At 40.2% G+C, this 27,001-nt stretch overlaps 1 protein-coding gene and 37 non-coding genes across 38 annotated transcripts in view; 37 read left to right on the top strand and 1 right to left on the bottom strand.

The window, feature by feature from the left end:
• LOC114534183 (tetratricopeptide repeat protein 38-like) overlaps positions 1 to 27,001 on the bottom strand; it is a 59,857-nt gene that overhangs the window by 393 nt on the left and 32,463 nt on the right. The window contains exons 3-15 of the mRNA XM_028555736.1: positions 14,182 to 14,263; positions 9,303 to 9,477; positions 6,346 to 6,519; positions 5,671 to 5,746; positions 5,442 to 5,561; positions 5,256 to 5,315; positions 5,146 to 5,184; positions 3,376 to 3,454; positions 2,480 to 2,553; positions 1,782 to 1,876; positions 1,462 to 1,540; positions 1,262 to 1,339; positions 626 to 699 (exon numbers count right to left, since the gene is read on the bottom strand). Of these exons, the coding sequence (XP_028411537.1) occupies positions 626 to 699; positions 1,262 to 1,339; positions 1,462 to 1,540; positions 1,782 to 1,876; positions 2,480 to 2,553; positions 3,376 to 3,454; positions 5,146 to 5,184; positions 5,256 to 5,315; positions 5,442 to 5,561; positions 5,671 to 5,746; positions 6,346 to 6,519; positions 9,303 to 9,477; positions 14,182 to 14,263 (1,205 nt within the window). The remainder of the gene's footprint in view (positions 1 to 625; positions 700 to 1,261; positions 1,340 to 1,461; positions 1,541 to 1,781; positions 1,877 to 2,479; positions 2,554 to 3,375; positions 3,455 to 5,145; positions 5,185 to 5,255; positions 5,316 to 5,441; positions 5,562 to 5,670; positions 5,747 to 6,345; positions 6,520 to 9,302; positions 9,478 to 14,181; positions 14,264 to 27,001) is intronic.
• Positions 14,827 to 14,899, top strand: Trnar-acg. Its single transcript has one exon. It is a non-coding gene; the product is annotated as a tRNA-Arg (tRNA).
• Trnar-ucg lies at positions 15,395 to 15,467 on the top strand. The gene has a single exon. It is a non-coding gene; the product is annotated as a tRNA-Arg (tRNA).
• Positions 15,576 to 15,648, top strand: Trnai-aau. The gene has a single exon. It is a non-coding gene; the product is annotated as a tRNA-Ile (tRNA).
• Trnar-acg lies at positions 15,748 to 15,820 on the top strand. The gene has a single exon. It is a non-coding gene; the product is annotated as a tRNA-Arg (tRNA).
• Trnar-ucg lies at positions 16,309 to 16,381 on the top strand. Its single transcript has one exon. It is a non-coding gene; the product is annotated as a tRNA-Arg (tRNA).
• Trnai-aau lies at positions 16,490 to 16,562 on the top strand. Its single transcript has one exon. It is a non-coding gene; the product is annotated as a tRNA-Ile (tRNA).
• Positions 16,660 to 16,733, top strand: Trnar-acg. Its single transcript has one exon. It is a non-coding gene; the product is annotated as a tRNA-Arg (tRNA).
• On the top strand, positions 17,222 to 17,294 carry Trnar-ucg. The gene has a single exon. It is a non-coding gene; the product is annotated as a tRNA-Arg (tRNA).
• Positions 17,403 to 17,475, top strand: Trnai-aau. Its single transcript has one exon. It is a non-coding gene; the product is annotated as a tRNA-Ile (tRNA).
• On the top strand, positions 17,575 to 17,647 carry Trnar-acg. Its single transcript has one exon. It is a non-coding gene; the product is annotated as a tRNA-Arg (tRNA).
• Trnar-ucg lies at positions 18,139 to 18,211 on the top strand. Its single transcript has one exon. It is a non-coding gene; the product is annotated as a tRNA-Arg (tRNA).
• Trnai-aau lies at positions 18,321 to 18,393 on the top strand. The gene has a single exon. It is a non-coding gene; the product is annotated as a tRNA-Ile (tRNA).
• Trnar-acg lies at positions 18,493 to 18,565 on the top strand. Its single transcript has one exon. It is a non-coding gene; the product is annotated as a tRNA-Arg (tRNA).
• Positions 19,063 to 19,135, top strand: Trnar-ucg. The gene has a single exon. It is a non-coding gene; the product is annotated as a tRNA-Arg (tRNA).
• Positions 19,241 to 19,313, top strand: Trnai-aau. Its single transcript has one exon. It is a non-coding gene; the product is annotated as a tRNA-Ile (tRNA).
• On the top strand, positions 19,951 to 20,022 carry Trnar-ucg. The gene has a single exon. It is a non-coding gene; the product is annotated as a tRNA-Arg (tRNA).
• Trnai-aau lies at positions 20,129 to 20,201 on the top strand. Its single transcript has one exon. It is a non-coding gene; the product is annotated as a tRNA-Ile (tRNA).
• Positions 20,848 to 20,920, top strand: Trnar-ucg. Its single transcript has one exon. It is a non-coding gene; the product is annotated as a tRNA-Arg (tRNA).
• Positions 21,029 to 21,099, top strand: Trnai-aau. Its single transcript has one exon. It is a non-coding gene; the product is annotated as a tRNA-Ile (tRNA).
• Trnar-acg lies at positions 21,198 to 21,270 on the top strand. The gene has a single exon. It is a non-coding gene; the product is annotated as a tRNA-Arg (tRNA).
• On the top strand, positions 21,753 to 21,825 carry Trnar-ucg. The gene has a single exon. It is a non-coding gene; the product is annotated as a tRNA-Arg (tRNA).
• On the top strand, positions 21,932 to 22,004 carry Trnai-aau. The gene has a single exon. It is a non-coding gene; the product is annotated as a tRNA-Ile (tRNA).
• Trnar-acg lies at positions 22,104 to 22,176 on the top strand. Its single transcript has one exon. It is a non-coding gene; the product is annotated as a tRNA-Arg (tRNA).
• Trnar-ucg lies at positions 22,666 to 22,738 on the top strand. Its single transcript has one exon. It is a non-coding gene; the product is annotated as a tRNA-Arg (tRNA).
• Positions 23,252 to 23,322, top strand: Trnar-ucg. Its single transcript has one exon. It is a non-coding gene; the product is annotated as a tRNA-Arg (tRNA).
• On the top strand, positions 23,431 to 23,503 carry Trnai-aau. The gene has a single exon. It is a non-coding gene; the product is annotated as a tRNA-Ile (tRNA).
• On the top strand, positions 23,601 to 23,672 carry Trnar-acg. The gene has a single exon. It is a non-coding gene; the product is annotated as a tRNA-Arg (tRNA).
• On the top strand, positions 24,164 to 24,236 carry Trnar-ucg. Its single transcript has one exon. It is a non-coding gene; the product is annotated as a tRNA-Arg (tRNA).
• Trnai-aau lies at positions 24,344 to 24,415 on the top strand. The gene has a single exon. It is a non-coding gene; the product is annotated as a tRNA-Ile (tRNA).
• On the top strand, positions 24,513 to 24,585 carry Trnar-acg. Its single transcript has one exon. It is a non-coding gene; the product is annotated as a tRNA-Arg (tRNA).
• Positions 25,076 to 25,148, top strand: Trnar-ucg. The gene has a single exon. It is a non-coding gene; the product is annotated as a tRNA-Arg (tRNA).
• Trnai-aau lies at positions 25,257 to 25,329 on the top strand. Its single transcript has one exon. It is a non-coding gene; the product is annotated as a tRNA-Ile (tRNA).
• Positions 25,429 to 25,501, top strand: Trnar-acg. Its single transcript has one exon. It is a non-coding gene; the product is annotated as a tRNA-Arg (tRNA).
• Trnar-ucg lies at positions 25,995 to 26,067 on the top strand. The gene has a single exon. It is a non-coding gene; the product is annotated as a tRNA-Arg (tRNA).
• Positions 26,176 to 26,248, top strand: Trnai-aau. The gene has a single exon. It is a non-coding gene; the product is annotated as a tRNA-Ile (tRNA).
• On the top strand, positions 26,348 to 26,420 carry Trnar-acg. The gene has a single exon. It is a non-coding gene; the product is annotated as a tRNA-Arg (tRNA).
• Positions 26,915 to 26,987, top strand: Trnar-ucg. The gene has a single exon. It is a non-coding gene; the product is annotated as a tRNA-Arg (tRNA).

Here is a 27,001-nt window from a genome sequence, read left to right as displayed (position 1 = left end):
CTCTTTTTAAAACCGAATTAAAATAATTAGAGGTTGATACATGTTTGAGACAAATCGCCAGGTCAGATGTTTAAATATTAATTTCATGTGCTTATATTTTCGTCTTCCTCTGATTATTCTTGCCGCAAAGTTTTGCACTAGTCTTCTATAGAAGTTTTTGCTGAAACAGTTGGTGTAATTTTCTTTTCAAATATCACACGAAAGTCATCCGGCAGTAGCTTTTGTGTCCGAATTACTCTTTCCAGAATTACTCTTGAAAAACACGTTGTTCTTATCTTGGTTAATAAGTAAACTATTCTGACAGCGAATCTATTTTTGACAGAACTTCATTGATCTACCCTATATAGCTGCCTTGTCGCCCAAATTCAAAATAGTAATATGATTCCAATTGATTATACAAAAAGGGCCGCCTATATTCAAACGTACCCTATATAAGCGCTGGTTAGGTTTCAACGTTTCAAAGTAGACGAGCTCGGAAAAGGTTCTTTTCATCTGGAAGTCTAGTCCTAATTCAATCTAAACCTCTTTCTATGCGGTTAAATTCTAAAAATTATAGCCATCGTGGATTTTATAATTATGACCTAGGTTTATGTTTGTATTTATAAAGTACAAAATGCGACCGTACCTTGCAAGACACTGATGAGATTTAAGGGGGGAACGCATAGCTGAGTGAATAAGAAGTTGATGAAATACGTCTCTCTAGAACAACAATATTAAATAATGTGTATAATATAGGGGCGTAATGCGTTCGCCTAATTTAAATTGTAATAACCATTGACATACCTGCCCTAAAAATTTGGGGGTGGGGAGCAGGAGAATGATTTTAGCAAAAATTAGCTGATCGAGTCGCGAGAACAAATTTCCCTAAGTAAAATGGCCGCGAAGATCGTTAAGAGGGTGGGGATGAATATCCATATTTTCAAGTTCAGCATTATTAGTTTGTGTCAAAATTGATTGTTTAATTTGTTTTTACGGTCCGTTAATAACATAAATATATAAATATTTGTCTTTCCCCCTACGTAAAGATTTCCGCGGCCACTGTCGACTTACCCCGAATTTCGGGATAATTCGATATTTAGTGTTACGCCTGATTCCTATTCGGGTATCAGATAGCTGATGTACTACATGCACCATTACTATGCGTGCGCATAAATGTTCTTAATTTCTATAAAGTAGCTAATGTTATGCATGACGTTATCTCCGCGGGGTTTAATAAAAATAGAGAATATGAACAAATTTATCAAAGAATATAAAAACCTACTTGAGCGTTACTCCCACCAATTTTAACGAACTTGTACTTGAGTGGAGCCAGCAATTCAGTGCATTTTGCATAATTTTCCTGAGATTGACAGAAATGTTCACGTTGAATACTGTACGACATTAGCCAGAATTCCCAGAAATTCACGTAATAATCTAAATATACATATAATTGCTTTTTTTGGCCACAGATTAGACACTTACCTGGTCAAAATATTCAAAAGCTTCACACATCTTTAAACCAACTTCTTTCGTCACTTCGCAATTAGTTCCCTGACGTTCCCTACAAAACAATATAGCGCACTACTTTAAAAAACCTGACAGAAACGCAGTATAGGTAAGGTAAGGCGATGATTCGGAAGAGCAAAGAAACTTAACTCCAATATCTCCTAACAGTGTCTCATGCTTCTTGAGAATTAATAGAAAAGACGGGGGCGTGGCAGATCAGAGATAACTGTTTGAACTGATTATACGGTTATCTGGTGCAGTGTCCCATATTTAAAACATCAGTATTTTAAACATACCTTATAAAATCTTTCATCGATTCCATAATCTTTGTTGTTCCGTCTTGATCTTTTGATCCCAATGTACACATAAGTAAGTGTAAATCATTAAATACCTATTCATTCCAAATAAAAAACATGCATGGCAATCAGTCAGATATGTACGGATCTGGATTCACGTCCAAAATTTTCATTAAAAAAGGCTCTAATAGTCTAGACTAAGGTTTCAAAATGGCCCTTCGCGACTATTTAAAGTTATCTTGCAAATTATATGGAGAACATCGCAGCCCAAAAATGGCAAAATGCGTCAAAATTGGGTTTCCGGGGGCTTTATCTCAAACATCATCAACGGATTTATGTGGTTACCAACATTCCTGTGCAGGTGCAGGTATACATCGTATACAAGTATTAATTATCGCACATTATTCTTTATATAGTAATAATCAATAAAACAACTATCATGTTGAACAGAAATTATTTAGAAAACATAAATTATGTGGAATGCATAATTATATACGACCCCGAGTATACTTCATCATTGCAAATTCACTGAAAACCGGCCCTGAAACCGGGAAGCTGAAATATTAACGACCATAAGACGGTTTCGTAAAACTTTATACTTCTTGAAGTTAAATTAGAACTACCCCACGACGGTCATGACGTCAAAAAAGACGAAATATCGAACTTCCTCCACCTCTCACTAATTTGGAAATACTCACCAGAACGTGATCATCACTGTGGGTATCACCCCAAAGTTGTTGTATTTCCCGCCATCTATCGTTCACATTTATTCCTTTAAAAATAATGATAATATTTATTTAGCCTTTGTTCAGTTCGTCCCACTGGTTCGTCCCAGCCCCAGTGCCGGCATCCATTTTGTCCCCGTACTAATGACGTCCTATAGAATTAATTTTTCGTCCTTGTTTTTTAAGAAAAGCTAACAAGCATTTGAACTGCAACTAACTAGCCATATAATAACTGTAAGTATAATAATATGATGTCCCAATTCACGTAGCATAAATTTCCAGAGGATAATTTACAGCCGGTTAACGTTTGAAGAAAGTTCGGCGCCAATTTTTTAGTCTCGAGCTGTATGACAAGTATACTAGCCGACGGTTTTAGAAAATAAACTATAAAACAAAGTAGCCGTAAAATGAAAATGAGGAATCGAAGGTATGGATTAGACGGCCGTGTTGTGGTATTTCGATTTTATTGCAAAATCATCATCAGAACTGATGAGTGATGACTATAAGTTAGTCTGATGATGATTTTGCAATAAAGTCAAAATACCACAACCGTGTCATTGTCTACTATTATTTAATTACTCTAAATTGTTCCAGGCATATCTTGGATTTCCAACCGAAAATGTTATTTTTCGGAATTTGTGCTGTCATTTAGTTGTAGGAAGTGGTGATGTTTGTTCAGGCTGTTTTCACCTGAGGGTTTTATAAGTGTGTGAACAGACAAAGAGGTCGGAGTCGTTATACATTTTATTCATTGCATAACTAATAGCCAGACGCAATGATAGAATTTAACGTGAAAGTTCAATTGGAAAGATGATGTAGTTTTGTAGACAAAAACAAGTCCTATATATGCATGTACTCCAGTACGTCACCTTCCAGTTGCAGTCGATACAATAATGAAGAGCCATCAACCATATCAAGCATTGCTCCAGATTTGCCTCTTTGAAAGACCTATATGTGGTAAAAAATTAATTTCTAGCAGAAGACAAATTACTGTTTGATGATTTGACTTCGCGATCACCAGCCGCAAACTGGAGTAAAAATAATGAGCTTTGGTACGTGACGTCACAGTTCGTACTTATCCCGACCCATATGCAGACGTTGTTCACATGAGCCCGGGTGTAAAAATTTATTTTGAAGCATATTGAAATAAGTCTTTTTGAAACAGAACAAGCACATGCTATTGTCAGTATGACTACACGACTACCAGAAATTCCAGAATCCTGTTATTTACCTCAAAGTCCATTTTACGCTTCGTTAAATCTCGATAACTGGGCTCATGTGAACAACCCCTCAGGTTGGATCATAATAATCGGCAATAGTAACATTTTAACAATTAAATTGCCGAAAAATTTCTTTCGTTTAAATTATCACGGCAGCCTATCTTCGGGTATTGCGGGTGTTGGAAATTCGCCAGATCGTTACAAAGTTCAAAAATTCATAATTATATATACATGCATGCATTAACATTATAAACAAGTTATCCAGTTATATCTAGCTTATGAATCCACAACCAATTTGATTGAAACTTTGTTTATGAAAGGCATGTAATTTAATTATGAATTTTTGAACTTCGTAACGAACTTGCGAATTTCCGAACGACGTTCCAAGTACTATATATGTGTGTAAAGACAGTAAAGATTTTCAGTAAGCATGCCATAGCTAGATCGCTTAATTGGGGGGATGTAAATTCATAGTGCGCTTTCCATTACGCGGCCAAAATGGTCAGACCAGTCATATTTTAAATTGAAATAGAGCATTTCGTTAAGAATATAGCGATAAAACTATATTTCTCGTGCTAGGCAGATGTAAATAACGATATACTTGAATGCAGGGTTCTTGAAATACTCTAAAATACCAGTAATCTGACTGTACCGAAATACAACAGGACCGGTCTGGCCGTTTTTTCCGTATAAAGGAAAGCGCCCTATATATTTATGTTTATACATGCATATCATAAAATTATATAGGAACATAGCGTACAAAAGAAATCAGTCGGGCATATGGATATACCCTTTCTCCCCAATTATAAGCTTCTATAGCTACGGCTTCTACGGCTCTGTTCGAAAGCGACGGTAATTATGTTACGAAAACTTGGAACGGCAGGGTGCATGGTGAACGTAGAGCTGAAGCCCGCGTCACCCGAATCTATTCACATTTTTCTGGGTAAATGCGCCTATTCTAACAACGTTTTCATCACAATTAAGAGTATATGTATAAATTTCAGTTTTTCAACAAATTTTTCACTTTCAAACAATATACGTTTCGTCACAAAAGTATAACTTAAATCGCTGAAATAAACGAAAAGTTCGATCGATTGGTTTGAACGAATCATAACTTCGAGAGAATGTTTCTTAACAGGAAATGGACGTAAAATTTTGGCTCTAACGATTTGGGACATTTTGTTTCGTAGGTAGCGTTACAGTTTTTTCAAGTTCAATAGTCAGTTATACGTCATCATTGCAAATACCAAATACGTGCATGGTTATGGTATGCCTTCAAACTATATATAGTGATCGATAATATTGTAGTTCGTCATGCCAAATTCCAATATATAATGCCAGTGCATGGTATATAGCAACATTTACGTAGCTTACTAAGAGGTGTTATTACACGAAAGATTATTTTCTCAGCATTCCTACCTGCTCGTCGTATATGCCAATGGCAGCTTCATGTTCACCCTTAAAATGTTCAATAAAGCATATCGTTAGTCATTGAAATGTATGTCAATGGAAAATGGGCCAAAAATTACCTTCTCTATATGGTAAAGTGCCCAATGCCAATAGTTATGACAAGCTAGCATCTCCCCTCTCTAAAAAGCGAGGTTGACATATTGTTTCTTAAAATTTCATACAATTCATGGAGTTAACAACAAAAATTAGATTTTAGTGAACAATATACGCATGATAAAAGATTGCAGCATCAGAAATATGCTTACCGTCCAATAATTTTCAGTATCTTTCAAAAATGTGACTCCCTCATCATATCTCCCTTCCATCTCTAAGACGTGACATAAAGCGTGAGTCGACCAACAATCGTACGGATTTAAATCCAGTCCCTGCATAGAAGAGAAAAAAACTCTATCTAAACTTTATCTATACTTTAGAAGAAAGAAAGGGATATGCAGCCATAAATCGCCAATGAAGATTATAATTTTTGCCATGTACCTGTTTGGCATGTTTTTCAGCTTCATTGTAAAAGTTGGTTTCCACCAACCCAAAAGCGTACATTCCATGCAGAAACCTAAAACACATAAATGCGAATTTGAGAAATGATGTGAACAATAATATTACCTTTTACGACGTTGCAATACATGACTGGTGATAGCGAGAAGATTAATAATTTAAATCCCAAAAGCAAACTTTTATTGCAATGCCTATACCTTGCAATCGCCAGTCTTCTACATGCAACTTCAAAATGGTGCATTTAAAACGCACAGTGCTTTTATTTATAGGTAAAATAAAGAGGAGAACACTTAACTTTCTAGAACACTTAACTAAAAATATTGAATTGTACAAAGCCTCCGTCTGACATAGCAACCCAATTTTTGCAGGGGTTTAGCCCCATTCAAATAAACCCGCGTTGTTCCAAGCAAAAATGTAGAAGTGTATAATGCATTGAGTTAGAACAGTGTAATTAAAGAAAATTTGGTAGGAACCTATAAAAATAACCAGTATATTCCTAGGATTTATAAAAATAACCACTATATTCCTTGAATCTATATTGCCTCGTGCTCTACTCAAACCGATGAAAACTAGGCAACAAACCGTTTGCAAATGTTCCCCTGTGTACATGGACAAATTGTACCATGAACATAATGAAAATTACGTTAATTTCCCTACCCATAAAGCGGAATTGTATCATTCCAATTTGGAAGTACTCTTGCGATGGAGTCCCGCATTTGATCTTGATATCCCAGATAGAAGTATGAATCATGTGCAAACTTCAACGCCGTGACGTCAGTAGGGTACTCGGTTAAGATTTCCTCCCACGTATCCAAAGCTTTTACAACAAATCTGAGAAGAAAATTAGTCAACAAGCTGCATCGGCAGGGCAATTAAAATAGCACAGGAAGATAGAGGGGGATACAGGGAGATACTAAAGTGAGGTGCGTATCTTTTATGATGTTGTACAGCGACAATTTTTGTTATTATTTACACAAGCGCTGGAAATGAGCTAACATGCAATCTGATCGGCTCTCTATTAGACAGATCTTAGCTGTCTAGTAGAGAAACGTAAACAAAATGGCGGCGAGATTTGGGGAGTTAAGTGACGATTAAATTCAAATTTTCCTTGATAAAAGTACGCCAACATGCACCGAGAGGGTGACCAAACTTTGAAACAAAAGTATTCAACGGTGGTTAAAAACTATAGGTTTACAAAACATACGGTTTTGTTTCTGTGTTTTTTCCGTATTAAAACGTTCAAAAAAACCCGATTGTATTCACTATTTTTCAAATTACGAATAAATTTGAAAGTTGTTTTTATCCAGCGCTTGTGTATATAATAACAGTTATTCTACTCACTCTCGTCGTATATGACTAATAGCTAACTCAGCGCTGCGCGCCTCGTCGGCTATCAGCACATATACGACTCGAGTTCGCAGAATAACTGTTATCGCTCTCGTTTCGCCTTCTGTGGGTTAAGAGTTAAAGTAATATATACACGTGGTTCATCTGTACGTATATGGCTGTGAGATACGTAAATAACGAAGTGACACCGGATGCGATTCATCACTAAGATTATGGTAATTTGGCTAACTTATTCATTTTACACAGGCTTTTATAGGATAATTATGAATAAAACAAAAAAATTAAGTTCACAGACAGCATAGGACAACCCAAAACTAACCAGAGTTTTGCTCGAGCCACTGGGCTATATAATTCCTGGAGGACTTGTTCTTGACAAAAAAAGTGAAGCAAGAAACATGGCGGATTTTTTCGTGCTGACGCCAGATATGGTCCGAAGAGGCCATGGCAATGAACACTGACAACCGCGATACAATGCTTCAGGCGCACTCCTTCACCCTCCGGGAGTTCTCGAAATATATTTTTATTTTTCTTGTGATTTTTTCCGTATTTTTCCACGGGAATCTTGATATTTTTCTACCAATTTTTTCGACGTGAAGGAACAACTGCCTTTTTTTCAGTTTGTGACAGACTCCGACTCGTACTCAGTGGCGTACGGGAGACGATAATTGGGGGGGGGGGTACATATTCATATATTCATGCTAAAAGACCTGTAAACTCAATGGATTTCAAAAGAAATTAATCTTGCACAACATGAATATTAGATATTATGTATGAATATGTGCCACCCCAATTATCGTCGTACTTGTAAGATTCACATTTGTTTGGCATTTTACTACTACTTGCACAAAAGATGTACATAACACATCTATTTTTTCCGAGCTTCAGGATTATATCAGAATTTATTTACATAAAGTGTTTTTTAATACGTGATTTGTCAAAATCATGAAGGTGGAAGAGATTTATTTACTAAAACTTATACAACTTAAAAGTACTGGAGTCAACAACAACAAACAACTACATGACACAAAACTTTTATATTGCTGGTGTTCATGTGATCATGACACGTGTTCATCGAGAGACTGACGTCATCTGAATATTAATGTTTATCTTAACATGACTAGTAAGTACAGTTGTTTTGCGATCATTTTAATTTTTTTCTGCCAAAATTATATATTTTAACATCTAGTTGCAAGATCCTTGCACTTGCCAGGCATTTGCACCATTTTATTGAACCCTGCATTCATTCTCTCTCGCCTTCTCTCCTCTCCCACCCGCTGTTCCGCCGTCCGTGCTTCGATTTCCTGCGGTTTTAAACCCTTTATAAACCCGACGAAAACCTCTGCGGAGGAGAGAGTGTCGGTGCAATGCCCTTGTAACTGAGCCTGAATTTGAGGTGGGTATAATCCACTCGAAATTAAGACCCTTTGAACCTCTAGAATTTACCTGCATCGAGTCAAGTGCCACAAATCATATTATATTCATAGTCAAATTAGGAGTGACTACAAAGCATACCCGATCCTAAATCTGTTTTCATGAAATATGATATTAAATTTCATGTTCAAATTCCTTCGGCTTCGCGATTTTGGTTTCGCCAACGATTTCAAATGTTATCCTTAATTAAATACCGCGGTTTTAGTAATCGTTTGCTATATTTAAAGCACGAGAATTACTCTAGGCGGCAGCCCGGTCATCGCGTTTTCGTCATACTATATGTCTATATTAATTATATACATAAGATAGTGTGACGTAACCGCGTTGACCCCTATGGAATGACATGAAATGAAATTAACAAATGGTAAAAAATGTCGTCAAAAATTGAGAATTCGCAAAGTTTTTTAAAAATTTAAAAACAGGGGGGGGGGAGTGATGGTTGGAGCGGACTCAAAATTCTGACCAAATTTTTCGGACCTTATCTGGCGTCAGCACGAAAAATCCGCCATGTTTCTTACTTCAGTTTTAAATCCAAAACATTAGGATCCTCTGCACCTGCGGTTTATCAGCATGCAACAATGTTGTGCTGCCATCATTGTTCATACTTTTCAACAACATTGAACAATATTGTTGAAACTGAATCGCGTGTAACAACATTGAATCGGGTGTAACAACATTGAACAATATTGTTGAAACTGAATCGGGTGTAACAATATTGTTGATTGTTGATAACAACTCTGAACAATGTGGGCAGCACAACATTGCTCCATCCTGTTCATATCAATATTGCATCAACCTGATCGTTTTTAGGCGTGTAGTATATTTCATTTCCATACCCCTGGGACCACGCCTGTATTGCGGCTGCGTGTTTTCTTTCTCGTTTGGTTAACGATGTATTCTTTTCAACAATTGCCTTCATTTCATCTATAGATTGTCTTAGGCTTGTATCTTTCCAAATGTTTGTCCCAGTTCCAATAAGTTCCAGGCCATTTTTTAATACATGTGCCATTACTGTAGAAAAAGCACCGTAGAACTATTTAATATTGCCATAGGTGACTGTAAATTTCATATGGTAGAAATAAAATGCTGATAATGGCCGCTGCCCGCCACACACGAAAGTAACTTGCTGAGCTAAAGCCGTTTTCCACTAGCGATATTTTTCGCGCGAAGTGACTTTATTCTTTTGTATTTGAGCAATTTGTTCCAGATGGTTGCAGTTGAGAGCTTTGAAACAAAAGTAAAATGTCGCTTCGCGCGAAAATAACCGCTAGTAGTCGAAAACCGGCTAAATAACAGCCACGCGAGGTCTTTAGCTCAGCTACTATAGCATTCGTGTGCGGCGGGATTAACGAAAACTTTTATACAGGATGCGTTTCACATTGTTTTAGTGCTTCTATATATTAATAAGAATTGTGAAATACATGAAAAATTTTCTGTATAAGTAAAAATTCAAAAATTAAAATCAGCTTGCGAACGATATTAAAATATTGGCCCGATTTATACAAGAGACGGATTATCCGTCTGGACGAATGATCCGTTTGACATATCATTCGCCTGAGTATAAACACACGACAAACTATCAATATACGAACTGTGTAGACGAATATTGTGCTGATCCCTCAGAACCCTTGGCTACCCCGGGGCCCCTTCATCAGCCCTGTAACCAAACGACTTCCGAGTAGTTTTAGAAATTTTTTAATAACAAAAAAAAAAAAAAAAAAACAATTCTACAGAGTCTTTGTAAAAAACTAGTGCTTCTCTCGTCGAAAAACAAACCAGAAAAAACTCCCAAGTCCTCAGCGCCCCCCCCCCCATATCCCGCAGGACAACCAATGAGGGGGCAGATTGCTCTTAGAGCGCGGGAAAAATCCGGCAGGCGGCCAGAACACTCCTCGCCTGGTAAATTATTACCACTGCAACAACATAACAGAAATAACATTAATATTATAATCGTGTCCGTAGATATTAGTTATATTACTGTTCCTTATCTAGTTCATTTTAGGCGACCTTTGTGACAGGTCGGTTATAACATCGCTTGGATCCCCCTCTTGCTGTCGTCATTTCGATCTTCCTGACATTACCATCTTCGCTTGGGAATACTTTGGTGACCATTGCGATTGGCCACTCGTTCCTAGTGATCTCTCTATCTTTTAAAAGAACCAGATCCCCTAGTCGCAGATTCGGTTGGCTTTGGGTCCACTTTCGTCTTATTGGAAGTAAAAACGCATCAGCACTCCAAGTAAACTATTGGCGAGGTTTGGGCCAAGAAGGAGGATCTTGTTAAGCGAGATACCTTCTACTTCTCGATGCGTCGAGTCGAACACTACGCGTATTTTGTCGGGCTTTTGTTGATGGTATACGCCAAAGCGAGGCAAGTACCACCTCGGCTGTGATGTGTTCACTTCGTTTGCAGGTACTCGTTGTTGTCTAAGAGCGTAGTTGTTGTCTAAGATCTTCTGCATGAAGGAGAAGTAGTGGGTTTTCATAGTTTTCAAGTAGTGGATTTGAGTCATTTCAGCGCTTCGTTGTAACTATCTGGTAGCTGTGCGACTTGATTTCGGAAGGGCAATAGACAGTCCAATTACCGGATTCGCTCTTCTTCACTTTGGCATTCATTACGTCGATGAAGTTTCGATCCTCTACGGAAGTCCCAGGCTGATTGTCCAAATCCTTTCGTTGGAATACATCGGAAGCGAGGCCGTCTTCGAACCTGCCGTGTATGAAGCGTTCTCGGTTGTCGGTACTGTGGATCCGATCGGAATCGCATGCAGCGTTAACTTCGAATTTATTAGAGCAGGGTTCGAAGATCGATTTTCGTGTCACGTTCGTGGCAAAGGTGGAGGACCCCGTGGGTTGGTGCACGCCGTCGAGACAAGCATTTCCCAGAATGACCCAGCCTAGATCCAATCGTTGTGCCCAAGGTACGTTTTCTCTCCCATTTCTTGACTCTCTCACTTTGTGTAGCGGAGGAACGTCTCTTCCGATGAGTAAAAGTATACTAGCGTCTTCGTCGACCTCGGGGATGTGTTTGGCGATTAGGCGGAGGTGTGGGTAGGCTCTGGCGATATCTGGTGTGGGAATTTCGTTCTTATTGTCCGGAATCGCAGTACATTCGATAATGGTCGGGAGGGGGTAACGTTTCGACTCATCAGTGGATTCAATAAAGAAGTCCTTGGCATGCCGACCTTCGGTAAGCGTGGTCGCCGCACATGTCTTCAGTGTGTAAGGATGTCGTGCCCCGTTTTTTCCAAGAAGATTGAACAGTTCCGGTTTGGCCAAGGAGCAATTGCTTTGATCGTCGATTACGACGTATGTTTTGATCTTTCTTTCCGGGTGTTTTTATGCTAAAGACATTTGCCAGGCATATTTTCGAGCAGGATCTTCCTCCAGGTTTATCGGCACAGATCTTGGTGCAGGAGGTGGTTATGTTATTGTGTGGTTCTTGGTCGTCTTCTCTCTTCTCCTCGCCATCGTCCCTTTGGGGGTTGAGAGGTTTAGGAGGGCGGTCCACATGCAATGCTGCTAAGTGTTTGTCACTGTCACACTCAGAACATTTTACAGTGAATTTGCAATTTTTCGCCATGTAAGAGACTGATGCGAGGCAACGGAAACAAAGGCGGTGTTTTTAACGAGACTTTTCTGTTCCTCTATCGACTTTGCTCGAAAGACACGACACGATGCGAGCGGGTGAGGCTTCCCATGCAGAATACATTCGTCAGGGTTGTAGGGTTTGACGCCGCGTGGTCTTGGTTGTTCTTTTTCACGTCGGTTTTAAAGGATTGCCTGGGTTTGTTGCGAGGAAGGGAGAGGTGCTCGTTTGTAGAATGCTCGATCATGAGGTTGGGGTTGTTCCTCTCCAGGGAAACGTCCTGTGCGAATTTGGAGGACTCGGAGAACGGTGGGTAATCGGAGTGTTCTTCCCTTTTGTATCCGAGGCGTGTCTTTGCCACCGCTTTGGACATCGCTGGGGAGTTTCTCTACGATGGGCCTTAGGAAAATGGTTCATCGCTTTTTGGCACACTGTGGCTGAGTAAAAGGTCGCCGAATTCCTGGAGTTTTTATTGGCCTAGTTTGGTCCAAACTTCTGACACACCCTTGGTCGGGTTTTTGTATGTAGGCGTTATGTAGTTTTTGGACGAGCTTCTTGGACTCTTTGCTGGTATATTCGGATAAAAGCGAGAGCTCCTCTTAGGGTGTAATGCTTATGTCCTTAAGCATAGTTTTAAAGGATGTTTTCCACGTGTGGAAATTCTGTGGATCGTCGTCAAATTTCTCGACTCTTCTGCTTTGGACTTCTCTTCGTGCCATAAATTCTATGTAAGATTTCACGACGTTTTGATCGGACCCAGTTGTGGTTGGGCAGTCTTTGGGTGTGAAAGGTGACGATGTTGGGTTGAGGTTAGACTGCATTTGTTGTGTACTCCCTGAATCGTGATTGATCGGTTCCGTGTCACCAATTTGTTGTTGAGGGTATTGGCTATCAATGAATTGTTGTACGCGGTTTTTGGGATTCTCTGCTGGCAGGTCTATGAGGTTTTGCTCATGGATAACATCCAGATCGAGTTCGTCATCGATGGCTCTTGCCTTCGCGATGGCGATCGCTGCGTCGTCTTCTAGGCGTAGCGCTGCTAAGCGGGTAGCTTATGCTTTGCTAGAGCGAGTCTTCGCGTTGAGTGTTGAGAGCCGATTGTGGTTCTTCAAGGATGCGCCTTTTGTAAATCTCGGCGAACTTGTAAATCTTTATGTCGAACATTACTGCCCTCTTAAGGCTAATTTCCACTCCGGAAAACGAGCAGCGGATCGGATCGGATTTTCAAGTTTTGATTGTTCCATCTGGCTAGTATTTTCGATTGATTTCTCCAAAGGTTTCGCGTTTCGTCGCGGCTGTCGCGGCCTGTCGCTGGTCGAGGCTATTTCGATCTCGTTATCATTCCCCCCGGGATTTACATCGGGTTCGAATATAGTGTTATTTTCGCTATATGCTATATTTCGTCCGTTTTCGTTGGTTTTTGTCGCGTTATCGATCTGGTTTTCGCTTACGTGTCCTTTTGTTATGATATTAAATTATACACTTTCCGCGAGTGTACGGTCATCTCATGTCTGTTGTAGTTGGCAAATATGACATACATACATACATACATACATACATATGCTTTATTTAAACACGGAAAAAAACCATCAGTACATTTGATTCCTAAATATTTACAGTCTAATTTATATATATATAAAGTAACGTGAGAGTACTGTTCTACATGGTTGCCGTGTGGGAGTCGGTTGAACTAGAATATAATGATTCCAGTCTACTTTTAAAACAGGTTATAGTGACGAGACAAAATCGCGTGTTTAGAGAGCGCGCATGAATTGGGAAATTATTCATGTGGTAAGAAGGGTGCACAAGAATTTATGAATAATTTTTCGTAGTGATGATGCGTGGAGACGAACCCATTCAAATTCATCTGAATTGACATATTGTCGTGTTGTCGTGTTGACGGATAATCCGTCTGTTTGCCTGTGATTACACACAAAACGAACTATCTTTCGCTTGCCCAAGTTGGTCTAGATAACTGATCCGTCTTTGGTATAAACGGGCCTTTAAGGTATTTTTGATTGATACCATGAAAATGCGTTAAACGTTATCCCCACTTGAGTTTTCGCTTAGGATTTATGATACAAGTCTACTGTTAAATTTCGTGATAGTCAAAAATTGGTACAAACCAAAACTGGAGTCAGCTTCAAGCAATTCCTTAAGTGAAGACTCGATCCCATTGACATTAAGATCATCGTACCAACCAACATACTAAAATACATTAAACCATACATGTCAATTAATAATGGTTAATGCCAAAATCATACAATTTAGCGAAAAATATCGCTAGTGGAAAACCGGCTTTAAACACACCAAAAATGACACGCGGTAACAATTAGAATTTTGGTGGTAACGATTAGAAAACCAAAAAATAATGAAAAAGTTTACTTTTAAAAGGTAGCCGCCCTGTGGCTAAATGGATAAAGTATCTGACTACGGATCAGAAGATTCCAGGTTCGAAACCTTGCGTGGTCGTGGTCTGATTTACAGTTTTACCGACCGCATCCTTCAATGAAACATAAAAACAATACTTGTTCTCAATCACAGGAGGCGTGTGTGATACCCAATTGTGTCGAGGTTTCTCAAATTTTGGACCGCAACCGTTAAGTCAACCGACCTTTTATCAACTTGATTAGATTAGAAAATGTGCAGAATTTTTATTGAAACTGAGTTTCTCAGCGTTAAAACCTTTATACTCCAAAGCTTTAAAACAAGACGGGTTAGCTCAGTCGGCAGAGCGTACAGCATGAAAAAGTATACTTTTAAATAGTAGCGGCCCTGTGGCCAAATGGATAAGGTGTCTGACTACGGATCAGAAGATTCCAGGTTCGAATCCTTGCGGGGTCGACTTCATTAGATGAGAAAGAGTGGAAAGGTTTAATAGAAATTGAGTTTCCCAGCGTTTAAAACCTTTATACTCCAAGGCTTTAAAAAGAGGCCGGTTAGCTCAGTCGGCAGAGCGCAGTGCTTAATAACGCTAAGGTCATAAGTCTCACACCGGCCAACCTGCTATTACCAGGTCTTTATTGTGGATTGCGTGAATTTTGGTGGTAACGATTAGAAAACCAAACAAAAATGAAAAAGTATACTTTTAAAACGTAGTCGCCCTGTGGCCAAAGAGATAAGGTGTTTGACAACGGATCAGAAGATTCCAGCTTCGAATCCTGGCGGGGTCGATTTTGATTTACAGTTTTACCGACCACATCCTTCAATGAAACATAAAAACGATACTTGTTCTCAATGACAGGAGGCGTGTGTGATACTCAATCGTTGGTCATTTAGAGTTTCCAACATATATATGGAATAATGATTATTTGCAAGATTAGTTGGAGGATTCTTGTAGGCCTCATGGCCTAATGGATAAGGCGTCTCACTTCGGATGAGAAAATTCCAGGTTCGAGTCCTGGTGGGGTCGAGGTTTATCAAATTTTGGAGCGGAATCGTTAAGTCAACTGATCGAAAATTTTAATAGAAATTGACTTTGCAAGCGTTAAAACCTTTATACTCCAAAGCTTTAAAACAAGGCCGGTTAGCTCAGTCGGCAGAGCGTGGTGCTAATAACGCTAAGGTCGTGAGTTCGATCCTCACACCGGCCAACCTACTATTACCAGATCTTTATTGTGGATTCCTAGAATTTTGGCGGTAACAAATATAAAACCAAACAAGAAGGAAAAAGTATACTTTTAAATGGTAGCGGCCCTGTGGCCAAATGGATAAGGCGTCTGACTACGGATCAGAAGATTCCAGGTTCGAATCCTGGCGGGGTCGACTTCATTAGATGAGAAAGAGTGGAAAGGTTTAATAGAAATTGAGTTTCCCAGCGTTTAAAACCTTTATACTCCAAGCTTTAAAAAGAGGCCGGTTAGCTCAGTCGGCAGAGCGCAGTGCTTAATAACGCTAAGGTCATAAGTCTCACACCGGCCAACCTGCTATTACCAGGTCTTTATTGTGGATTGCTTGAATTTTGGTGGTAACGATTAGAAAACCAAACAAGAATGAAAAAGTATACTTTTAAAACGTAGCCGCCCTGTGGCCAAAGAGATAAGGTGTCTGGCAACGGATCAGAAGATTCCAGGTTCGAGTCCTGGCGGGGTCGATTTTGATTTACAGTTTTACCGACCACATCCTTCAATGAAACATAAAAACGATACTTGTTCTCAATGACAGGAGGCGTGTGTACTCAATCGTTGGTATTTAGAGTTTCCAACATATATATGGAATAAATTATTTGCAAGATTAGTTGGAGGATTCTTGTAGGCCTCATGGCCTAATGGATAAGGCGTCTCACTTCGGATGAGAAAATTCCAGGTTCGAGTCCTGGTGGGGTCGAGGTTTATCAAATTTTGGAGCGGAATCGTTAAGTCAACTGATCGAAAATTTTAATAGAAATTGACTTTGCAAGCGTTAAAACCTTTATACTCCAAAGCTTTAAAACAAGGCCGGTTAGCTCAGTCGGCAGAGCGTGGTGCTAATAACGCTAAGGTCGTGAGTTCGATCCTCACACCGGCCAACCTACTATTACCAGATCTTTATTGTGGATTCCTAGAATTTTGGCGGTCAAATATAAAAACCAACAAGAAGGAAAAAGTATACTTTTAAATGGTAGCGGCCCTGTGGCCAAATGGATAAGGCGTCTGACTACGGATCAGAAGATTCCAGGTTCGAATCCTGGCGGCGGTCGACTTCATTAGATGAGAAAGAGTGGAAAGGTTTAATAGAAATTGAGTTTCCAGCGTTTAAAACCTTTATACTCCAAGCTTTAAAAAGAGGCCGGTTAGCTCAGTCGGCAGAGCGCAGTGCTTAATAACGCTAAGGTCATAAGTCTCACACCGGCCAACCTGCTATTACCAGGTCTTTATTGTGGATTGCTTGAATTTTGGTGGTAACGATTACAAAACCAAACAAGAATGAAAAAGTATACTTTTAAAACGTAGCCGCCCTGTGGCCAAAGAGATAAGGTGTTTGACAACGGATCAGAAGATTCCAGTTCGATCCTGGCGGGGTCGATTTTGATTTACAGTTTTACCGACCACATCCTTCAATGAAACATAAAAACGATACTTTTTCAATGACAGGAGGCGTGTGTGATACTCAATCGTTGGTATTTAGAGTTTCCAACATATATATGGAATAATGATTATTTGCAAGATTAGTTGGAGGATTCTTGTAGGCCTCATGGCCTAATGGATAAGGCGTCTCACTTCGGATGAGAAAATTCCAGGTTCGAGTCCTGGTGGGGTCGAGGTTTATCAAATTTTGGAGCGGAATCGTTAAGTCAACTGATCGAAAATTTTAAAAGAAATTGACTTTGCAAGCGTTAAAACCTTTATACTCGAAAGCTTTAAAACAAGGCCGGTTAGCTCAGTCGGCAGAGCGTGGTGCTAATAACGCTAAGGTCGTGAGTTCGATCCTCACACCGGCCAACCTACTATTACCAGATCTTTATTGTGGATTCCTAGAATTTTGGCGGTAACAAATATAAAACCAAACAAGAAGGAAAAAGTATACTTTTAAATGGTAGCGGCCCTGTGGCCAAATGGATAAGGCGTCTGACTACGGATCAGAAGATTCCAGGTTCGAATCCTGGCGGGGTCGACTTCATTAGATGAGAAAGAGTGGAAAGGTTTAATAGAAATTGAGTTTCCCAGCGTTTAAAACCTTTATACTCCAAGGCTTTAAAAGAGGCCGGTTAGCTCAGTCGGCAGAGCGCAGTGCTTAATAACGCTAAGGTCATAAGTCTCACACCGGCCAACCTGCTATTACCAGGTCTTTATTGTGGATTGCTTGAATTTTGGTGGTAACGATTAGAAAACCAAAAAGAATGAAAAAGTATACTTTTAAAACGTAGCCGCCCTGTGGCCAAAGAGATAAGGTGTCTGCAACGGATCAGAAGATTCCAGGTTCGAGTCCTGGCGGGGTCGATTTTGATTTACAGTTTTACCGACCACATCCTTCAATGAAACATAAAAACGATACTTGTTCTCAATGACAGGAGGCGTGTTTGATACTCAATCGTTGGTATTTAGAGTTTCCAACATATATATGGAATAATGATTATTTGCAAGATTAGTTGGAGGTTTCTTGTAGGCCTCATGGCCTAATGGATAAGGCGTCTCACTTCGGATGAGAAAATTCCAGGTTCGAGTCCTGGTGGGGTCGAGGTTTATCAAATTTTGGAGCGGAATCGTTAAGTCTCAACTGATCGAAAATTTTAATGAAATTGACTTTGCAAGCGTTAAAACCTTTATACTCCAAAGCTTTAAAACAAGGCCGGTTAGCTCAGTCGGCAGAGCGTGGTGCTAATAACGCTAAGGTCGTGAGTTCGATCCTCACACCGGCCAACCTACTATTACCATATCTTTATTGTGGATTCCTAGAATTTTGGCGGTAACAAATATAAAACCAAACAAGAAGGAAAAAGTATACTTTTAAATGGTAGCGGCCCTGTGGCCAAATGGATAAGGCGTCTGACTACGGATCACAAGATTACAGGTTCGAATCCTGGCGGGGTCGACTTCATTAGATGAAAAAGAGTGGAAAGGTTTAATAAAAATTGAGTTTCCCAAAGCGTTTAAAACCTTTATACTCAAAGGCTTTAAAAAGAGGCCGGTTAGCTCAGTCGGCAGAGCGCAGTGCTTAATAACGCTAAGGTCATAAGTCTCACACCGGCCAACCTGCTATTACCAGGTCTTTATTGTGGATTGCTTGAATTTTGGTGGTAACGATTAGAAAACCAAACAAGAATGAAAAAGTATACTTTTAAAACGTAGCCGCCCTGTGGCCAAAGAGATAAGGTGTCTGACAACGGATCAGAAGATTCCAGGTTCGAGTCCTGGCGGGGTCGATTTTGATTTACAGTTTTACCGACCACATCCTTCAATGAAACATAAAAACGATACTTGTTCTCAATGACAGGAGGCGTGTGTGATACTCAATCGTTGGTCATTTAGAGTTTCCAACATATATATGGAATAATGATTATTTGCAAGATTAGTTGGAGGATTCTTGTAGGCCTCATGGCCTAATGGATAAGGCGTCTCACTTCGGATGAGAAAATTCCAGGTTCGAGTCCTGGTGGGGTCGAGGTTTATCAAATTTGGAGCGGAATCGTTAAGTCAACTGATCGAAAATTTTAAGAAATTGACTTTGCAAGCGTTAAAACCTTTATACTCCAAAGCTTTAAAACAAGGCCGGTTAGCTCAGTCGGCAGAGCGTGGTGCTAATAACGCTAAGGTCGTGAGTTCGATCCTCACACCGGCCAACCTACTCTTACCAGATTTTTTGTGGATTCTAGAATTTGGCGGGTAAAATATAAACCAAAACGAAGGAAAAAGTATACTTTTAAATGGTAGCGGCCCTGTGGCCAAATGGATAAGGCGTCTGACTAGGATCAGAAGATTCCAGGTTCGAATCTGGCGGGTCGACTTCATTAGATGAGAAGAGTGGAAAGGTTTAATAGAAATTTGAGTTTCCCATCGCTTAAAACCTTTATACTCCAAGCTTTAAAAAGAGGCCGGTTAGCTCAGTCGGCAGAGCGCAGTGCTTAATAACGCTAAGGTCATAAGTCTCACACCGGCCAACCTGCACCAGGTCTTTATTGTGGATTGCTGAATTTTGTGGTAACGTTAGAAAACCAAACAAGAATGAAAAAGTATTTTTAAACGTAGCCGCCCTGTGGCCAAGAGATAAGGTGTCTGCAACGGATCAGAAGATTCCAGGTTCGAGTCCTGGCGGGGTCGATTTTGATTACAGTTTTCCGACCACATCCTTCAATGAAACGTAAAACGATACTTGTTCTCAATGACAGGAGGCGTGTTGATACTCAATCGTTGGTCATTTAGAGTTTCCAACTAGATATGGAATATGTTATTTGCAAGATTAGTTGGAGGATTCTTGTAGGCCTCATGGCCTAATGGATAAGGCGTCTCACTTCGGATGAGAAATTCCAGGTTCGAGTCCTGGTGGGGTCGAGTTTATCAATTTTGGAGCGGAATCGTTAAGTCAACTGATCGAAAATTTTAATAGAAATTGATTTTGCAAGCGTTAAAACCTTTATACTCCAAAGCTTTAAAACAAGGCCGGTTAGCTCAGTCGGCAGAGCGTGGTGCTAATAACGCTAAGGTCGTGAGTTCGATCCTCACACCGGCCAACCTACTATTACCAGATCTTTATTGTGGATTCCTGTTTTGGCGTAACAATATAAAACCCAACAAGAAGGAAAAGTATACTTTTAAATGGTAGCAGCCCTGTGGCCAAATGGATAAGGCGTCTACTACGGATCAGAAGATTCCAGGTTCGATCCTGCGGGGTCGACTTCATTAGATGAGAAGAGTGAAAAGGTTTAATAGAAATTGAGTTTCCCAGCGTTTAAAACCTTTATACTCCAAAGCTTCAAAATAAGGCCGGTTAGCTCAGTCGGCAGCGCGCAGTGCTTAATAACGCTAAGGTAATAAGTCTCACATCAGCCAACCTGCTATTACCAGGTCTTTATTCTGGATTGCTTGAATTTTGGTGGTAACGATTAGAAACAAACAAGAATGAAAAGTTACTTTTAAACGTAGCCGCCCTGTGGCCAAAGAGATAAGGTGTCTGACAACGGATCAGAGATTCCAGGTTCGAGTCCTGGCGGGGTCGATTTTGATTTACAGTTTTACCGACCACATCCTTCAATGAAACATAAACAATACTTGTTCTCAATGACAAGCCGTGTTTGATACTCAATCGTTGGTATTTAGAGTTTCCAACATATATATGGAATAATGATTATTTGCAAGATTAGTTGGAGGATTCTTGTAGGCCTCATGGCCTAATGGATAAGGCGTCTCACTTCGGATGAGAAAATTCCAGGTTCGAGTCCTGGTGGGGTCGAGGTTTATCAAATTTTGGAGCGGAATCGTTAAGTCAACTGATCGAAAATTTTAATAGAAATTGACTTTGCAAGCGTTAAAACCTTTATACTCCAAAGCTTTAAAACAAGGCCGGTTAGCTCAGTCGGCAGAGCGTGTGCTAATAACGCTAAGTCGTGAGTTCGATCCTCACACCGGCCAACCTACTATTACCAGATCCTTATTGTGGATTCCTAGAATTTTGGCGGTAACACATATAAAACCAAACAAGAAGGAAAAAGTATACTTTTAAATGTAGCGGCCCTGTGGCCAAATGGATAAGGCGTCTGACTACGGATCAGAAGATTCCAGGTTCGAATCCTGGCGGGGTCGACTTCATTAGATGAGAAAGAGTGGAAAGGTTTAATAGAAATTGAGTTTCCCAGCGTTTAAAACAAGGCTTTAAGAAGAGGCCGGTTAGCTCAGTCGGCAGAGCGCAGTGCTTAATAACGCTAAGGTCATAAGTCTCACACCGGCCAACCTGCTATTACCAGGTCTTTATTCTGGATTGCTTGAATTTTTGTGGTAACGATTAGAAAACCAAACAAGAATGAAAAAGTATACCTTTAAAACGTAGCCGCCCTGTGGCCAAAGAGATAAGGTGTCTGACAACGGATCAGAAGATTCCAGGTTCGAGTCCTGGCGGGGTCGATTTTGATTTACAGTTTTACCGATCACATCCTTCAATGAAACTTAAAACCATACTTGTTCTCAATGACAGGAGGCGTGTTTGATACTCAATCGTTGGTATTTAGAGTTTCCAACATATATATGGAATAATGATTATTTGCAAGATTAGTTGGAAGATTCTTGTAGGCCTCATGGCCTAATGGATAAGGCGTCTCACTTCGGATGAGAAAATTCCAGGTTCGAGTCCTGGTGGGGTCGAGGTTTATCAAATTTTGGAGCGGAATCGTTAAGTCAACTGATCGAAAATTTTAATAGAAATTGACTTTGCAAGCGTTAAACCTTTATACTCCAAGCTTTAAAACAAGGCCGGTTAGCTCAGTCGGCAGAGCGTGGTGCTAATAATGCTAAGGTCGTGAGTTCGATCCTCACACCGGCCAACCTACTATTACCAGATCTTTATTGTGGATTCCTAGAATTTTGGCGGTAACAAATATAAAACCAAACAAGAAGGAAAAAGTATACTTTTAAATGGTAGCAGCCCTGTGGCCAAATGGATAAGGCGTCTGACTACGGATCAGAAGATTCCAGGTTCGAATCCTGGCGGGGTCGACTTCATTAGATGAGAAGAGTGGAAAGGTTTAATAGAAATTGAGTTTCCCAGCGTTTAAACCTTTATACTCCAAGGCTTTAAAAATAGGCCGGTTAGCTCAGTCGGCAGAGCGCAGTGCTTAATAACGCTAAGGTCATAAGTCTCACACTGGCCAACCTGCTATTACCAGGTCTTTATTGTGGATTGGTTGAATTTTGGTGGTAACGATTAGAAAACCAAACAAGAATGAAAAAGTATATTTTTAAAACGTAGCCCCCCTGTGGCCAAAGAGATAAGGTGTCTGACAACGGATCAGAAGATTCCAGGTTCGAGTCCTGGCGGGGTCGATTTTGATTTACAGTTTTACCGACCACATCCTTCAATGAAACGTAAAAACGATACTTGTTCTCAATGACAGGAGGCGTGTTTGATACTCAATCGTTGGTATTTAGAGTTTCCAACATATCTATGGAATAATGATTATTTGCAGTTAGTTGAGGATTCTAGTAGGCCTCATGGCCTAATGGATAAGGCGTCTCACTTCGGATGAAAAAATTCCAGGTTCGAGTCCTGCTGGGGTCGAGGTTTATCAAATTTTGGAGCGGAATCGTTAAGTCAACTGATCGAAAATTTTAATAGAAATTGATTTTGCAAGCGTTAAAACCTTTATACTCCAAAGCTTCAAAAAGAGGCCGGTTAGCTCAGTCGGCAGCGCGCAGTTCTTAATAACGCTAAGGTCATAAGTCTCACATCGGCCAACCTGCTATTACCAGGTCTTTATTCTGGATTGCTTGAATTTTGGTGGTAACGATTAGAAAACGAAACAAGAATGAAAAAGTATACTTTTAAAACGTAGCCGCCCTGTGGCCAAAGAGATAAGGTGTCTGACAACGGATCAGAAGATTCCAGGTTCGAGTCCTGGCGGGGTCGATTTTGATTTACAGTTTTACCGACCACATCCTTCAATGAAACGTAAAAACGATACTTGTTCCCAATGACAGGAGGCGTGTTTGATACTCAATCGTTGGTATTTAGAGTTTCCAACATATATATGGAATAATGATTATTTGCAAGATTAGTTGGAGGATTCTTGTAGGCCTCATGGCCTAATGGATAAGGCGTCTCACTTCGGATGAGAAATTCCAGGTTCGAGTCCTGGTGGGTCGAGGTTTATCAAATTTTGGAGCGGAATCGTTAAGTCAACTGATCGAAAATTTTAAAAGAAATTGACTTTGCAAGCGTTAAAACCTTTATACTCTAAAGCTTTAAAACAAGGCCGGTTAGCTCAGTCGGCAGAGCGTGGTGCTAATAACGCTAAGGTCGTGAGTTCGATCCTCACACCGGCCAACCTACTATTACCAGATCTTTTTGTGGATTCCTAGAATTTTGGCGGTAACAAATATAAACCAAACACAAGAAGAAAAGTATACTTTTAAATGGTAGCGGCCCTGTGGCCAAATGGATAAGGCGTCTGACTACGGATCAGAGATTCCAGGTTCGAATCCTGGCGGGGTCGACTTCATTAGATGAGAAAGAGTTGGAAAGGTTTAATAGAAATTGAGTTTCCCAGCGTTTAAAACCTTTATACTCCAAGGCTTTAAAAATAGGCCGGTTAGCTCAGTCGGCAGAGCGCAGTGCTTAATAACGCTAAGGTCATAAGTCTCACACCGGCCAACCTGCTATTACCAGGTCTTTATTGTGGATTGTTGAATTTTGGTGGTAACGATTAGAAAACCAAACAGAATGAAAAAGTATATTTTTAAAACGTAGCCCCCTGTGGCCAAAGAGATAAGGTGTCTGACAACGGATCAGAAGATTCCAGGTTCGAGTCCTGGCGGGGTCGATTTTGATTTACAGTTTTACCGACCACATCCTTGAATGAAACGTAAAAACGATACTTGTTCTCAATGACAGGAGGCGTGTTTGATACTCAATCGTTGGTATTTAGAGTTTCCAACTATATATGGAATAATGATTATTTGCAAGATTAGTTGGAGGATTCTTGTAGGCCTCATGGCCTAATGGATAAGGCGTCTCACTTCGGATGAGAAAATTCCAGGTTCGAGCCCTGGTGGGGTCGAGGTTTATCAAATTTTGGAGCGGAATCGTTAAGTCAACTGATCGAAAATTTTAAAGAAATTGACTTTGCAAGCGTTAAAACCTTTATACTCCAAAGCTTTAAAACAAGGCCGTTAGCTCAGTCGGCAGAGCGTGGTGCTAATAACGCTAAGGTCGTGAGTTCGATCCTCACACCGGCCAACCTACTATTACCAGATCTTTATTGTGGATTCCTAGAATTTTGGCGGTAACAATATAAAACCAAACAAGAAGGAAAAAGTATACTTTTAAATGTAGCGGCCCTGTGGCCAAATGGATAAGGCGTCTGACTACGGATCAGAAGATTCCAGGTTCGAATCCTGGCGGGGTCGACTTCATTAGATGAGAAAGAGTGGAAAGGTTTAATAGAAATTGAGTTTCCAAGCGTTTAAAACCTTTATACTCAAAGGCTTTAAAAAGAGGCCGGTTAGCTCAGTCGGAAGAGCGCAGTGCTTAATAACGCTAAGGTCATCAGTCTCACACCGGCCAACCTGCTATTAGCAGGTCTTTATTGTGGATTGCTTGAATTTTGGTGGTAACGATTGGAAAACCAAACAAGAATGAAAAAGTATACTTTTAAAACGTAGCCGCCCTGTGGCCAAAGAGATAAGGTGTTTGACAACGGATCAGAAGATTCCAGGTTCCTGGCGGGGTCGATTTTGATTTACAGTTTTACCAACCACATCCTTCAATGAAACATAAAAACGATACTTGTTCTTAATGATAGGAGGCGTGTGTGATACTTAATCGTTGCTCATTTAGAGTTTCCAACATATATATGGAATAATGATTATTTGCAAGATTAGTTAGAGGATTCTTGTAGGCCTCATGGCCTAATGGATAAGGCGTCTCACTTCGGATGAGAAAATTCCAGGTTCGAGTCCTGGTGGGGTCGAGGTTTATCAAATTTTGGAGCGGAATCGTTAAGTCAACTGATCGAAAATTTTAAAAGAAATTGACATTGCAAGCGTTAAAACCTTTATACTCCAAAGCTTTAAAACAAGGCCGGTTAGCTCAGTCGGCAGAGCGTGGTGCTAATAACGCTAAGGTCGTGAGTTCGATCCTCACACCGGCCAACCTACTATTACCAGATCTTTATTGTGGATTCCTAGAATTTTGGCGGTAACAAATATAAAACCAAAAAAGAAGGAAAAAGTATACTTTTAAATGGTAGCGGCCCTGTGGCCAAATGGATAAGGCGTCTGACTACGGATCAGAAGATTCCAGGTTCGAATCCTGGCGGGGTCGACTTCATTAGATGAGAAAGAGTGGAAAGGTTTAATAGAAATTGAGTTTCCCATCGCTTAAAACCTTTATACTCCAAAGCTTTAAAAAGAGGCCGGTTAGCTCAGTCGGCAGAGCGCAGTGCTTAATAACGCTAAGGTCATAAGTCTCACCGGCCAACCTGCTATTACCAGGTCTTTATTGTGGATTGGTTGAATTTTGGTGGTAACGATTAGAAAACCAAACAAGAATGAAAAAGTATATTTTTAAAACGTAGCCGCCCTGTGGCCAAAGAGATAAGGTGTCTGGCAACGGATCAGAAGATTCCAGGTTCGAGTCCTGGCGGGGTCGATTTTGATTTACAGTTTTACCGACCACATCCTTCAATGAAACGTAAAAACGATACTTGTTCTCAATGACAGGAGGCGTGTTTGATACTCAATCGTTGGTCATTTAGAGTTTCCAACATATATATGGAATAATGATTATTTGCAAGATTAGTTGGAGGATTCTTGTAGGCCTCATGGCCTAATGGATAAGGCGTCTCACTTCGGATGAGAAAATTCCAGGTTCGAGTCCTGGTGGGGTCGAGGTTTATCAAATTTTGGAGCGGAATCGTTAAGTCAACTGATCGAAAATTTTAATAGAAATTGATTTTGCAAGCGTTAAAACCTTTATACTCCAAAGCTTTAAAACAAGGCCGGTTAGCTCAGTCGGCAGAGCGTGGTGCTAATAACGCTAAGGTCGTGAGTTCGATCCTCACACCGGCCAACCTACTATTACCAGATCTTTATTGTGGATTCCTAGAATTTTGGCCGTAACAAATATAAAACCAAACAAGAAGGAAAAAGTATACTTTTAAATGGTAGCAGCCCTGTGGCCAAATGGATAAGGCGTCTGACTACGGATCAGAAGATTCCAGGTTCGAATCCTGGCGGGGTCGACTTCATTAGATGAGAAAGAGTGAAAAGGTTTAATAGAAATTGAGTTTCCCAGCGTTTAAAACCTTTATACTCCAAAGCTTCAAAAAGAGGCCGGTTAGCTCAGTCGGCAGCGCGCAGTGCTTAATAACGCTAAGGTCATAAGTCTCACACCGGCCAACCTGCTATTACCAGGTCTTTATTCTGGATTGCTTGAATTTTGGTGGTAACGATTAGAAAACCAAACAAGAATGAAAAAGTATACTTTTAAAACGTAGCCGCCCTGTGGCCAAAGAGATAAGGTGTCTGACAACGGATCAGAAGATTCCAGGTTCGAGTCCTGGCGGGGTCGATTTTGATTTACAGTTTTACCGACCACATCCTTCAATGAAACATAAAAACAATACTTGTTCTCAATGACAGAAGCCGTGTTTGATACTCAATCGTTGGTATTTAGAGTTTCCAACATATATATGGAATAATGATTATTTGCAAGATTAGTTGGAGGATTCTTGTAGGCCTCATGGCCTAATGGATAAGGCGTCTCACTTCGGATGAGAAAATTCCAGGTTCGAGTCCTGGTGGGGTCGAGGTTTATCAAATT

This window comes from Dendronephthya gigantea, unplaced genomic scaffold (genome assembly GCF_004324835.1).
Source record: "Dendronephthya gigantea isolate DGI-Jeju-01 unplaced genomic scaffold, DenGig_1.0 000098F, whole genome shotgun sequence".
Lineage (NCBI taxonomy): Eukaryota > Metazoa > Cnidaria > Anthozoa > Malacalcyonacea > Nephtheidae > Dendronephthya > Dendronephthya gigantea.
This window is presented reverse-complemented; position numbering and strand designations above follow the sequence as displayed.